This window comes from Bombyx mori, chromosome 3 (assembly GCF_030269925.1).
Source record: "Bombyx mori chromosome 3, ASM3026992v2".
NCBI lineage: Eukaryota > Metazoa > Arthropoda > Insecta > Lepidoptera > Bombycidae > Bombyx > Bombyx mori.
Genome location: NC_085109.1, coordinates 13,974,655 through 13,988,482, shown reverse-complemented (window position 1 = coordinate 13,988,482; position 13,828 = coordinate 13,974,655). Strand labels below are relative to the sequence as shown.

The window sequence follows — 13,828 nt, the reverse complement described above, 5'->3', positions numbered from 1 at the left end:
GGTCTGAAGGGTAGGGCAGCCGTTGTAATTATACTGAGATCTTTAGAATTTATATCTCAAGGTGGGTGGCGCATTTACATTGTAGATGTCTATGGGCTCCAGTAATCACTTAACACCAGGTGGGCTGTGAGCTCGTCCACCCAACTAAGCAATAACAAAAACAAAAAAAATTGTAATAAAAACGGTCTATTCTTATCAGCCCTCAGCTGTCGACTAATGGCCATAGGCCTCCCCAAAACTCTTCAAAAAGATCCATCCCGTGCTGCTTGCATCCAGCGGATCCTCGCGAACCTCAATAGGTCGTCGGTCCATCTTGTGAAAGGCCTACCCACACTTCAGTAAAGATCGGAAGCTCTGCTCTCGAAGTTGTTTACAAATATATTTACTTAGGACAAACTGTCCAGCTAGGTAGGTCCAACTTCGCAAAAGTGGTCAATCGTCGTATTCATGGATGGGCAGCATTCGGAAAACAGTCTCAAGGACAACAAAAACATAGGAGATTAAAAATTGAACTAAACTATATCAACGCCACATGAATTCGAAGTATATGATATTCTTATATGGAACACTGTGACAGAAAAAGGCAAGTTTGTGGTAAATAGCCCGTGCGTTTTCACAATTCACAAATCAGAGAATAGTGTGGACTCACAAGACGTCCTACCACCAGTAAAAAGGTTATAGGTTATCGTATGTATACGTATAAAAATTCTAATAAATAACCAGATCATTATCACAATAAGTAAGATCCTCTGGTAGAAAAGAGCACTCCTGCATAGAAGTTGATAAAAGTAGTATTTTCATCATCAAAATCAAAAGTCACTCTAACCTAAATAGAAATCACCGTCAGTCAGTACTCAAATCTCTCTATAAATCTGTCATTATTTACTGTTCATTCGAAGCCACGATTTATAGTCATTTGTTCACTGTAGAAGTATAAATATCTTGTAGATTACACTTAAGATTATAATCAGAATGTTAGCTTTCTAATTTTTCGCCTTTCGTTACGGGTAACAGCGCTTATCAAGTACTCTTTTTCCTCTGGAATTAATAGTAGCTAAGCATGGTAGGACTATTATAGGCTCGCTGGATATCATTCATCATTCTCCTGCCCTTCTCTCAGTCACCTGGGGTCAGCGCAACATGTTTTCTCCTTCCATACTTCTCTATCATATACCATTTATTCGCTCACTCCGCTCTTACACATATCGTCTTTCACGCCATCCATCCATTTCTTCTTAGTTCTACCTCTTCCTCTATATCCTTCCAAATTCATAGTTAACACTCTCTTACCAACCTCATTTTCATTTCTCTCATCACATGTCCATACCATAATGGAGAAAAGATGGGAGTATGCACAAAGTATTCATTCGCTCTTTGTTGATTTTGCTAAGGCCTACGACAGCATAGATAGACCGACTCTATATAGAATCCTCACGCGCTTTAAAATCCCACAGAAACTTGTGAGAATGGTGGAGGTTGCTACTAGGGAAAGTAGAATGACGGTACGAGTTGGCGCTTCTCTCACTGATGAGTTTGACGTTGTGACTGGACTCAGGCAGGGGGACGCTCTGTCACCAATGCTGTTCAACCTGGCACTTGAACACGCCATACGGAAAGTGAACACACTTAGTGGCGGAGTGTGGCTCAACGGACAGCATAGGGTGATAGGATATGCCGATGACCTCGCTCTACTTGGAGAAAGAAAGCAGCACGTTATAGACGCACTCAACTGCCTCCAACAAGAAGCCTCTCGGATTGGCCTTCGCGTGAGCCACGAGAAGACAGAATATCTTCACATGCGTCGATATAAAAACGTAAGACGGAAGCGAGAAGACCTAGTGGTGGGAAATACGAGGTTCAAAGGAGTGGCTAAATTCCGGTACCTTGGCTGCACTGTAACAGACACCAATGACAGGGAAGATGAAATCGAAATTCGTATACAAAATACCCTACGATGCAGTGCAGCCCTACACCCGGTTCTCTCTTCGAAGCTACTAAGCAGGCGCACCAAGATTCGGATATACAAGACTCTAGTCAGACCGATCCTATTGTATGGATGCGAAGCATGGACGCTCACACAGAAAGAAGAGGCAAAACTTCTCGTGACGGAGCGAAAGGTATTGAGAAAAATACTAGGACCAGTTCGGAAAGAAGACGGTTCTTGGCACGTCCGGAAAAATAAGGATGTGGAGAGGCTTTTTGGTGAGCCAAATATTCTGGGGGAGATGAAGGCACGGAGGCTCGGATGGCTCGGACATGTAGTACGTATGGAGCAGGATCGGGCTGTGAAACGGGTGTACACGGGTGTACCGGAGGGACGCCGCCCCGTAGGGAGGCCCAAGTACCGCTGGTGTGACGCTGTGGAAGGAGATTTACGGGAGCTCCAAGTGTCGGACTGGCAAGGTGTTGCGCAGCGCCGGGATGAATGGCAAAGTTTATTGTCGGAGGCCAAGACCCACTTCGGGGTCATAGCGCCAGCTCAGTAGTAGTAGTATGTCCATACCGTCACAAACGCACACTACTCAACTTCTCTGTCACAGGTGCCACTTTCAGACTTCCTTTAACATAATTATTCCGTATTCTATGCATTCTCGTTACTCCACATATTCACCGCAACATTCGCGTCTCTGCTGCACGCAATCGCCTTTCATCTGTCATTTTTGTCGTGAAGCAGTAATGCGTTTCGGTTTGAAGGGTGGCGCAGCCGTTGTAACCATACTGAGATCTTAGAACTTATATCTCAAGGTGGGTGGCGCATTTGCGTTGTAGATGTCCATGAGCTCCAGTAACCACTTAACACCAGGTGGGCTGTGAGATCGTCCAACTATCCAAGCAAAAAAAAAAAAAATTTTTTGTGGTCCAACAGGTTGATCCATACAAGATGGCAGGCTTTATTAAGTTCTTATAATATATCTTCCCTTTTAGGGGAAGAGAAATGTGTGAGTCACACGTGGTGCCCGTGACCTGTCGCCTATTACTGTCATTACCCTACAAATTCTATTACGAAGTTTTCGCACGGTCTAATTTGATTGGTAGAACAACAATCATGTCACATGGTAGAAGGTGTCATTATCATGTAAGGAAATGCAAAAAATCTAGAGCCGTTACTATAGTATTTCAATATTAAACCTTGTTAACCATTATCTATCTTGTTAACACCATTAGCATAGTTTATTCAAGCCGTCGCTTCATTTACTGGAAGCTCAAAGGGAACTGCGTCAGCTCGAGTGATCAAATTGATTACGTTGTGTTTAGGCCAGTTTAGGCAAAAGCAATACCTATTGCTATCCGGCATTGTAAGGTGTTAGACATATACATAGGTTTTGATGTATTTTTATAGTTTATAAAGAAAATGTTTTAGCTTTATCAGAAAACAGACCCCGCGGGCCGACTCTTATCGCAAAGGATATTCTGATCACATAAAAATCAAAATATTTAACATAAGCAGCTAGGGAATTTCATACAATATAAAAGTTTCTCGTAATAAATTACTTTAGTTATGAAAAACAGTCTTATGGCTTAATTTCGTGTTTAGAATTCAAATAATTAAGGGAGTTTTGAATGACTATTTCGTGTTTTATTACCTTTGAAGGTAGCGCACGCTCGATCTTGAGTGATTCCCATCGCTCAAACACACCATAAACACTAGACGCGTAGCCAAGACACTGCTCTCTGTTTAGATTATTATTTTCAAACTATGCAGAAACTACCAAAAATTATAATTCCAATTTAAATATTGAATAAACCCCAACGATTACTTTACATTTTAAAAACACAACAACGCACTATATCCAAACGAAACAAAGCTTAAACTCAGATTCTACAACCATTTACTACACATAAATTTAGTACCGCCAACGGACTAAAAACATAAAAGATTCATTCAAACATAAATTTGCTTTTATCATCATAATATGTATGTGCACAATACCCTGCGTTCCTCTATTTCGGGTTGTCTAGTCGTTACGCTAACCACATGCGAGAGTGTACGCCGCTGTCTCCTCTTAATGGATTCACGGTTTCCAAACGCATAGCGCGGTTTTCACTGTCGTTTTGTCGACGATTTATTTACCTCGTGTATTATTGTAAGGTATTTGCGGTAATTGCACTCGCGGCATCGGACGCGTCTCTCGTGTGAGATACCGCTCTGACGATTCTCATTTAGCGGAAGCTAATAAAAGGCTTTCAGCTAGTACTATAACAGGTTCTTTTCAAAAAAAAATTTGTCAATTTAGGCAGGCGAGCATACGGTTCTGATAGTCAATGATTGCTATTGCCGATTAAATTTAGCTATTAGCTATTTAGTTATTAGCCAATCTGCTACCTTTGACCTACTACCATTGACTACATTTCGCAAATCTCATTTATTGAAGAAATGTATTCCAAAGAAAAATTGGGGTGTATAGGAAATATAGGACCAGCATTTTGTATTAATCTCTGCTACGAACGTATCATTGGGGAGACCAGAACCGCAAACTATATAACCCCTGAACTTCGTATGAATCTCTATAGACTCATTTCGTTTCGTTGCATCTGTTGATGTTGGTATGTTGTAGATATTAATTAATACCACAGTACATCTTATTATGTCAGTGGACTTCAATGATAGTCTAACAACAATTACGAGTAAGCCTAGAAGATATAGGCTGAAATGCAATTAGCTTAACACCGTTTGTTATTGTGTTGTATCGTCATTGATTTTGATCCAATATGCAAATGAAGATTGCAATATCTATAACAGATTTATGATATAGTTACATTACACACTTGTTGAATGCAGTAATTAGTTTATCTATGAGGAACTGTTACACATGTCCCTCCATACCAACACATACAATAATATAAATAAAAATGCAGAGTAAAGCAGTACCGAATACATGGTCTATTTATAAAGCATTTTTTTACAAAAAAATACGGCAGAACAGATTTGCCTTTAGTAGTGGAAACACATATAATTTGTATCGGTCCTTTAAAACTTTTATTTCAATAAATTCAGTCTCAACTCTAAGTCAATTTGTATCCGCCCCGTAACAGAGCATCTTCATTAGGTTGTAAGTAGTTTGAAAGAAAATATAGTGCTTTTAGCGCACGATACCTTCCCACTCCGCTCAGTGGTAAGTTACTGCAAGATATAGTCAGTGACACTACTAGGCGCATAAAAAAGTTCTAGATCAATTTTGTCTATAATATTAAATTCGAAGTTTTGAAGTTCATTAGTCGTATTAGCTCTAAACCTATTTTCGTGCATCAATTCCAGTTGAGGTAACCTGCGGTGGGGTCGTCCAAAATAACCTGACGTACTTCATGTCCCCCGAGTTCCCTGAGCTGTGGAGTGGTGAGGAGGATTGCAACATCACTATAGACAAGGCTTTCGCCGGCATCATGCAGTTGAGGATTGATTTCGTACATTTCACTATCGTAAGTAATCACTTCTCTTTTTAAATGACATTTACAAGCTGTTGTGGGCTAAAGGATAAGACGTTAGGCATAATGATATCGAGCGCGACTCTATGTGACTCGCTTAAGTGACACGATTAAAAAGAAGAACAATTACTGGAGACATTCAGCCTAATTGTTATTTTTGTTATTTTTATTGTTAATGCACTGTCGATTGCACCTATAATTGAGGTGACATCTGCCATGAACTTTTGTCAGTTTGTCAATGTTTTGTATTGATGATCATTTTGTTGGTGCAACTTAATAAATAAATAAAGAAATAAATAATTATAATTGTACCGCGAAGCAGCTACGCGTTGCGATTGGAAGAGTGAGGCTGCCGTTATAATATACAATTGAAATTCAGACGTCAAGGTAGCGTTTGCATTGCGATGCCTATAGGTTCTGGTAGTTCTTATCCATAAGGTAGGCTGTGAGCTAGTCCGTCCGCCCATTTCAATGGAATTTCTGCGATTGTTCTAGGGTCAACCCAATAGGACAACTGGGGAGTGCGACGAGGACGCTATGATATTAGGGGACGGGGAAACGAAATTTGTTTTGTGCGGACAGAATCCTGGACAGCATTGTGAGTAAATTATTTAATTATTATGAAAATGTTAGAAAACTAGGAATAAAATCTCATTTATGTTTAATTAGTACTTGTTTTTGAAGATAGTGATTATTCCGAGATTAAGTTAGCCGAATTCACGCTTATTAGTGGAGACCCGCGGTGTGATGCTGATCATCGCAATTCCCAGGGTCCGTGTTCTTCTGCCTAGCACCTTCCTCTTATTTATCTCCGCCATTAGAAATAATCAGAAACTCATGAACTGTCCAAAAATATTCGTAAAAAGGATTAATGTAACAGATTTCGCCTTTGTTTTAATTACAGAAAGTGTTTTTAAGTAATTAAAAGTAGAACTTAAACTTTAACTAATCAAATGATATCTTTAACGTGTCGTTTCGAATCTTCGCCTTCAGAAATAAAACTATCCATTTCAATTTTATGTGCCTATAGATTCGAAAATTCCATCAATCATATCATATTGTATTCGATGCTGTAAGAGGTTTAAGGGTATTAACAAATTTTGATTGCAATTTTACCGAATTTGGGTTATCCGCACGCTTCAATCTCCTTCCATCCAGTTTACTACACACTATCCAGCAACAGCGAGAGAAGGGAAGCAGGGGACTTGGCTGGAAGTAAGTCTACGCAGCTATCGATGAGAATGCGGGCGTTGGATACTCCAAGGTTATGGCTGATGAGGCTCGCACAAATGCCACTGGCTAATTCAGCTCCGCACGACTGTCTTCAATACTACACTGAAAACAATGGTAAGGATCGATATATCCCCGACCAGACGATCTCATGATGTTCCCAAACTAATTTCTATTGTAGGTATTTAATGGACTGTTTCTTCTCTCTCTGTAAACGGGTAGACGACCTGACGATACCCCTGGTATTGGTTTTACTGGAGGTCACGGATGTGGATGTTACCACTCGTCCTAAGACCGAGGTCGAGGTATCGACTGTACCGCCCAGCGTCGTCTTGCCCTATGAGCCTAGACACGTGATGATTTGCGATAGAAATAGGCAGATCTATTGTCCCCAGTGGCGCACGCCTGGTAATTTCACTCACAGTAAATTCTGATTGGCGATCGGAGTAGAATTGCTGGTTCATTAGGTATTAAGGCAATGCTGTTGTCTGTTTTACGTTAAATTCCTTAGTGAACGTTCACGAAATCCAAGGTAATAGATGGAGTGGTTCTATTTTGTTAATTTGTTTAGTGCTCACACTAGTGAACGATCTCACGTTCCATCTGATGTTAAGTAGTTATCGGAGCCCATACACACCAACAATGTATATGCCGGCACTCAGCATGTCAATCGAAACTAAAGTCTCAATTCGTGTAAAGACTTCGGGGCAAAATACTCGGTGTCGGGCACCTACCTTTCTGGTGGACTCATTTGACCACCAGTAAGCGACATGACTCAGCCAAAACCAAACGTGATTTGTCTAAAAACTGCAAACATAGTCAGTTCCAGCTGCTTGGTCTCGTCCTAAAACTATCAGCAATCGAAGCTTATCAATAAAATTTCAGGCACAATAAAGACATTTAACTACGCCAAGAACGGCCGCCACCTCGCCGACCACGAGTACCGCTCCTGCGTCAGGAGGAACTCCGGGTTCTGTTCCATCAGATACGCGCCTTGCAACGAGCACTCCTTCAGGATAGGGCCCAGGGGGAACAGACCGGGACCCACGGAACCTACGGGTAAGTGTTCAGAGTAATCTAGGTTGTGTGACGTACGCTGCCTATCCTTTGGTGCTGTATTAAATATTATTTAAGCAGCGTTTTTAGTTGATATGCTAGAGTTATTGTGTCTACTGATGATGGATTGTGGCGTGTGCCTTAAACTGCAGTAGAAGGAGAAGATACCAGTGTGCCATCCGGTCACCGTCCTCGTCAAACCCGTCGCTTGCAACGAAGGGCCCGATGAGCGAATTAACCCATAGACACTGCCCACTGAGTTTCTCGCCGGATCTTCTCGCGTTTCCGATCCGGTGGTAGATTCTGCGAAGCACGGCTCTTGCTAGGGCCAGTGTTAGCAACACTCCGGTTTGAGCCCCGTGAGCTCACCTACATGTTAGGGCGAAGCTGAAGTAGCCTCTCAAGGCTATCACATAGGTAGGAAAAAAAAGTGTGCCACTTTAAGGATTTATCAAGGGGTTATGCTCACCGAGTATCATAGGTCATACGAGCTGCTAACAATATTGCATCCCTTGGATAGTCTAATTAGCCCAATTAGTATTAGCTAGGCTAGGTTATTGTTAAAACTCGATCTGAAGGTATATATATATAAAAGAAGCTTAATTTAATGATGAGTAAATGAATATTCCCGCTAGAGATTCCAACGTATCCTGGGGCATCAGCATCCAGTGGGATTTCAACAACAGCACCGATTTCTTCAGCTGCAGATAACCAGACTATTCAAACGCAAAACGGTTTCATTTCTTTGTACCCCTTTTCAATCCTAAAGCTTTAATCCCAGTATATTTTTGACTTTGCTTTTAATTCGAATAACAATGGCCTTATTGTGATGGAATGAATGGCTTAAACTCTAATTTAAATTGTATATAGTTGGACAGACTAAGGTCAGAATAATCGTATTCTTTTGGAAAGGTTGTTATAATAATACCACAATACTAAAACTGAAAACACATATTTAATATTACAAAATACAGGGTTAAATTTTTATTTTAATAGTATTCTGGTACTCTTCTTTGGACAGAATATTTTAGTGTACCGAGAGTCATGTTAATTTAAAGAAAGTTGATTATATAGTGCGACTTTATGGTGTAATAAAGCTATTCGCGTGTTCACTAGTTTTTATTATTGTTAAAAAACTCACCGTAAAAATTCGACGACAGTGAAATCCATTTAGAAAATACATTTTGTACAATGACGTCACCATACAAGAGTGTTATTTAATTCTACACCTAATTTATAATTCCCAAATAATTCAAAAGGTAAAATTTCGTGCACTGTTTCAATGGATCATATGTCAACGTCCTTAATTTTATAGCTACAGAACCCGATGAAGTGATGCCAGCAGAAGACAATCAAAGCGAGGAAGATGATCTAGAAGGTTCTGGGATGGATCCGCAAATAGAAGCATCTCCTCCAGTGACAAGACCTAACACATTGTCTAGGGTGAGGATTTTATTTAACTCTGGTGCTGGTTGGGGAATTTTAGTGCGGCTCTGTATTCCTGCCTATTTCTGCTGCGAGCTTCATGGTTTCCAGTATACATGTTAGAACTGAGACTTGGAGCTCATGTTCCGAGTTGGGTGATGAGTTCACGTTTCACCGCTTTCCGATAATCGCTTAACAGCGGGACCAACAAGAATAAATAGGTCAATGCTGAAATCCCTTGATCTTCACCTACCATTTTTTCCCACCACTCTTTTAAAACTACTAAAAGTACTGAAATTTTCTTTAGTCAAGGACTAATTATGGGTAATTTCCAATCGTTACACACTACGCTCGCTATATTACCGTCAATTTGAGTAGATAGTCTAACCAAACTAATCGCATCTAGATCTGGAGTTATATCTGGTCTTGGATGTGGGGACAGACTGGACGAGCCCACATCCGCTGGTCTCCGTACACCCAGTACCTCAATGAAGATGACAAAATCCGTTATTTCGGCTACGGTACTTTCGGGATAGGCCTCAAAGGCTTCGGGAGGCAGAGGTGCGAAGACAGGATCACTGTGCCCTGCGAGAATGAGTATTTCGTTTCGGTGAGTGCTCAACTGTTTTCCTTTTACTAGCCTGTGTGGTCTGGTCGAGGATGTATGTATGTAATATATTTATTCATAAAAAGTTACACTTTCATTTAAACCATGCCCCGCAAAGCTGCTTACGCAGTTTGACTGCAGGTAAAATGGCACTGTCTTATCTCTTCCAGTGAAGTGAAGGGACAGCAACTTTCTCTGAGTATTAACTGGTGGTAGGGTATCCTTTAAGCCAGTACGGATAGACGCCGCGGGCCACAAATTGCCGGTCTCAAGGGTGATGATACAGTCGTCATAAAATACAATGGATAATTTGACCTCACATCTCAGGGTGGGTAGCGGTACCCGCACTATTTTACGGGATACAGGCAAGCGGTGAAGCTCGTTCATCTCTCAACGCAATGAATAAACACACCCCGGGTATTAGTTGAAATATTCTCATAGCATTTAAAATGTAAGTGAACGATACGATAAGTTCTTCCATCACCACTTATATTCGACTGATTTTTTAGCACTCGTTTTCGTATTATTAGATGGTCAGATGTGGTTTTCATGTAGCATTAGGTCACCGCTGACCACGGACAGCACTATCGACCGTTACACTCGGAAGGCGAGGCCGCGACAGATCATACCGTATCATATCATTAGATTGTTGTGGGCACAGAGCAGCGCGTGGGGCGGCGGGGTATGCGACCCGCACCACTGCGGCGGCTCGTTCTGCCCGGGGCTCCCGGCGGCGCGGTGCTGGGTGGAGACGTCCAGCACGCCGTTCGCGGTCTCCGTGCACCTCGGGCCGCCGACACCCAAACTCAGCCCCGAGGATAACATCGGCGCCTGCCTCAGGTACGTCCAGCTGCCTTGCGACGCCTAGACCCAAGCGCCTAGACTTGGACGAAGGAACGTAGCTCGGATACTTGTCTCGCAGCTCGAAATAGAGGTGGGCCATTTTATTTCGACCCCAAAAAGGCGATTGTGGTACATGCATACCTCGAGATTGTGGCTTAACCTTGAAGAATCACTGGAGTTTGGTTTCAAAGGAGCTCCAATCTATTATCAGGACTTGCAGATATTCTCGACAATTGCAGAAACTTGACAATTTGGAGTTTTTTGTTATTACGAAATTTAAACGTAGTGGACAGTCATGTGGAACAGATCAGAACAGAGTGGAATATGGCCCTTGAATTGCCGAAGACGACAGAAATCGGACGTAGTTACAGAAGAAGCTTGTACCAAGCATCGTAACGGTTGATGAGAAGGAAGAAGACTCAGGCAACAAAGACTATATATCAAAGAATACTATTCCGTCCTCGTTTCTTTGGTCCGGTAGAACTCACCTTCTCTTTTTGGGGAGCAACAGCTGTGGCTGTTTAATCTTCAAATGAAGGGACAAGCCACGTCCTAAAATTGTGTACATAAATCGTAAAGAGGGCCAATATGAAATGAAGATTATGTTGCGACTTACTAGCTGCATCCGCAGGTCTAAGTTCGTTGGTTGAAGCCTCGTGATCATGTGGATCTCGTTATTGGGTGGCCGGTATTCAAATATTAGAAATGTTATTTAGCTATTTCATGAACGACTTATTCAGTCGTAAAGTTTTGTACAATATTGTCCTGCGATACCCGTAGGAAATTTGTTCAAAGGCTATTCAATGCGGACCGCTTCTTTAAAATAAGTGCCATTTAATTTAAATTCTATTTATATGATTTATTTTTAATTTATCTATTCCTTATGGTTCTGAAGGTTCTTTTAAGCCAGAAAAAGGTGTGCGACAGGGGTGCATACTTTCTCCTATTCTTTTCAATGTGTATGGAGAATATGTAATGAGGAAAGCCTTAGAGGAGTGGGAGGGGGGCATCTCAGTCGGTGGCATAAAAATTAGCAATCTGAGATATGCGGACGATACCACGCTTTTCGCGTCATCTGAGAAGGAACTTGCTGACCTATTCCGTAGAGTGGAGTATGAGAGTAGTTTAGTGGGGCTCTCCGTTAATAAGTCCAAAACAAAGGTCATGATAGTGGACAGAACCAGTCAACTCTCTAGAACTGGAGAGCTATCAGATCTAGAATTTGTCAGCGAGTTCATATACCTCGGGTCCTTACTGACCGACCGCGGAGGCAGTGAGGGAGAGATAAGGAGGAGGACGCAGATGGCCAAAACAGCGATGACCAAGCTCAAACGAATATGGCAAAATCGCAAAGTCTCCAACGTCACGAAAATGAGACTCGTCCGAACCTTAGTTTTCTCCATCTTTCTCTACGGGGCAGAGTCCTGGACAATTAAGGCATCCGAGCGCAAGAAAATAAACGCATTTGAAATGTGGTGCTGGAGACGAATGCTCCGAATTCCGTGGACGGCCAAGAGGACAAATAAATCTATCCTGGATCAGCTTCGCATCCGAGTCAGGCTCTCAACAATCTGTTACCAGAGGATCCTCAGCTACTTCGGTCATATTGCCCGCCGACAGTCAGATAACTTGGACAAAGTGATTGTGACGGGCAAAGTAGAAGGAAAGAGACCCCGCGGCCGATTACCTAGCCGTTGGTGTGATCAAGTAACCGCTCTAACTGGGTTGCCAGTCGCAACCGCCATTCGAGCAGCTGAGGACCGGACGAGATGGAAACAGCTCACGAGACAGGCAACGGTCGAGTTTCAGGGACACGACCTTCAGTAATGAAGAAAGCGACGAAGAAGAAGAAGAAGAAGAAGAAGATGGTTCTGATCCAAATAAACGTTTTGAATAAAATGAAATTGTTTTTTCTTTATAAACGGTTAAGTTGGTTCAATTTGAACAAGAACCCTTTAATAAACGGTTTCACTCAACATAGATTGCCGATATTGTCATACTCTATCGTCACCGATAAGACTACAGCTATCCTTGTGCTTAATATCATAATGTTGTAGTCACTTCAGTTCAGTTGCCAACAATCATTTCTGGGCACAAACTTAGCAATATCAGTGTCGATGTTACCTTGAGACAAACCCAATTAAGCAATCTTATCTAACAGTTTATCGGAATCAGAAATGAAATCTTTAACTACAAAATCATTAACTTTCAGAGAATCTAATATCGTATTGCAATACAAACAATTAAATGTTTTAAATGTCGCGTTTCATCGACTCGTTCTGTCCGATCTAACTTTAATATTCTCCGAACGTTTCCTTGTTCCTCGCATCACGCGCCTTCAATAAGCGCAAGGTCTGAATGTCCGATTTTCTCTAAAATTATGGACGCAACGTGAAGTCCTTTCCGCGATTCTCAGCGTTGACGACGCACTGACCAAGTAAGGGTTACGAGAGATCAGGTTTTTTTTATTTTTTTACTTAGATGATTGGACGAGCTCACAGCCCACCTGGTGTTAAGTGGTTACTGGAGCCCATAGACATCTACAATGTAAATGCGCCACCCACCTTGAGATATAAGTTCTAAGAACTCAGTATAGTTACAACGGCTGCCCCACTCTTCAAGCCGAAACGCATTACTGCTTCACGGCAGAAATAAGCAGGGTGGTGGCACCTACCCGCGCGGACTCAGAAGAGGTTCTACCACCAGTACAGTATTTTACAGTGTGGGTCCAATATTTTTTGATAGTATATAAGGAACTTCATGTTGCTTCGGTTAGATGTTCGGCTATTGCAATTATTGTAGTAATAAGATTAGTCAGTACATATTGTGAAGGGTGATTAAAACACCTTCACGAAGAGGTTCGCTATGTGATCAAATACAGAGAATTCAAGACGCCAATAAATAGTAACTGTAATCTTAAGCAGATGCTATTTTAAGATCACACTGGACAAGATTTGTAGTTCTTAAAGACGAATGGAGTTGCAGCGTGACATAGGAGATTGACAGTTCAGTAGATCATACTAGGATTGCGTGGAGCAATTGGTTACAGAGTTGCGCACTATGTATGAATTAAGACAAGACTTAAGTCTAATAGAAATAAGTTTGTAAATTGCTTGATTCATTATCGGTCACTATCCCCTGATTCTCCTCACATGATATGTTTCATAGAGAACTTTTGAAAATATCTTACGACTGAAGTTTCATTGTATGTATTATATTGCCACTGCGTTCCTTAATCTGATG

General features: G+C 41.6%; 1 protein-coding gene across 1 annotated transcript in view; it reads left to right on the top strand.

Annotated features, from left to right (window-relative positions):
• LOC119630688 (uncharacterized) overlaps nt 1-12,412 on the top strand; it is a 40,398-nt gene extending 27,986 nt beyond the window's left edge. The window contains exons 3-9 of the mRNA XM_038020974.2: nt 5,258-5,418; nt 5,920-6,022; nt 6,583-6,771; nt 7,540-7,713; nt 9,026-9,153; nt 9,542-9,745; nt 10,404-12,412. Coding sequence (XP_037876902.1) covers nt 5,258-5,418; nt 5,920-6,022; nt 6,583-6,771; nt 7,540-7,713; nt 9,026-9,153; nt 9,542-9,745; nt 10,404-10,610 — 1,166 coding nt within the window. The 3' untranslated portion in view covers nt 10,611-12,412. The remainder of the gene's footprint in view (nt 1-5,257; nt 5,419-5,919; nt 6,023-6,582; nt 6,772-7,539; nt 7,714-9,025; nt 9,154-9,541; nt 9,746-10,403) is intronic.
• The last annotated feature ends 1,416 nt before the right edge of the window (nt 12,413-13,828 follow it).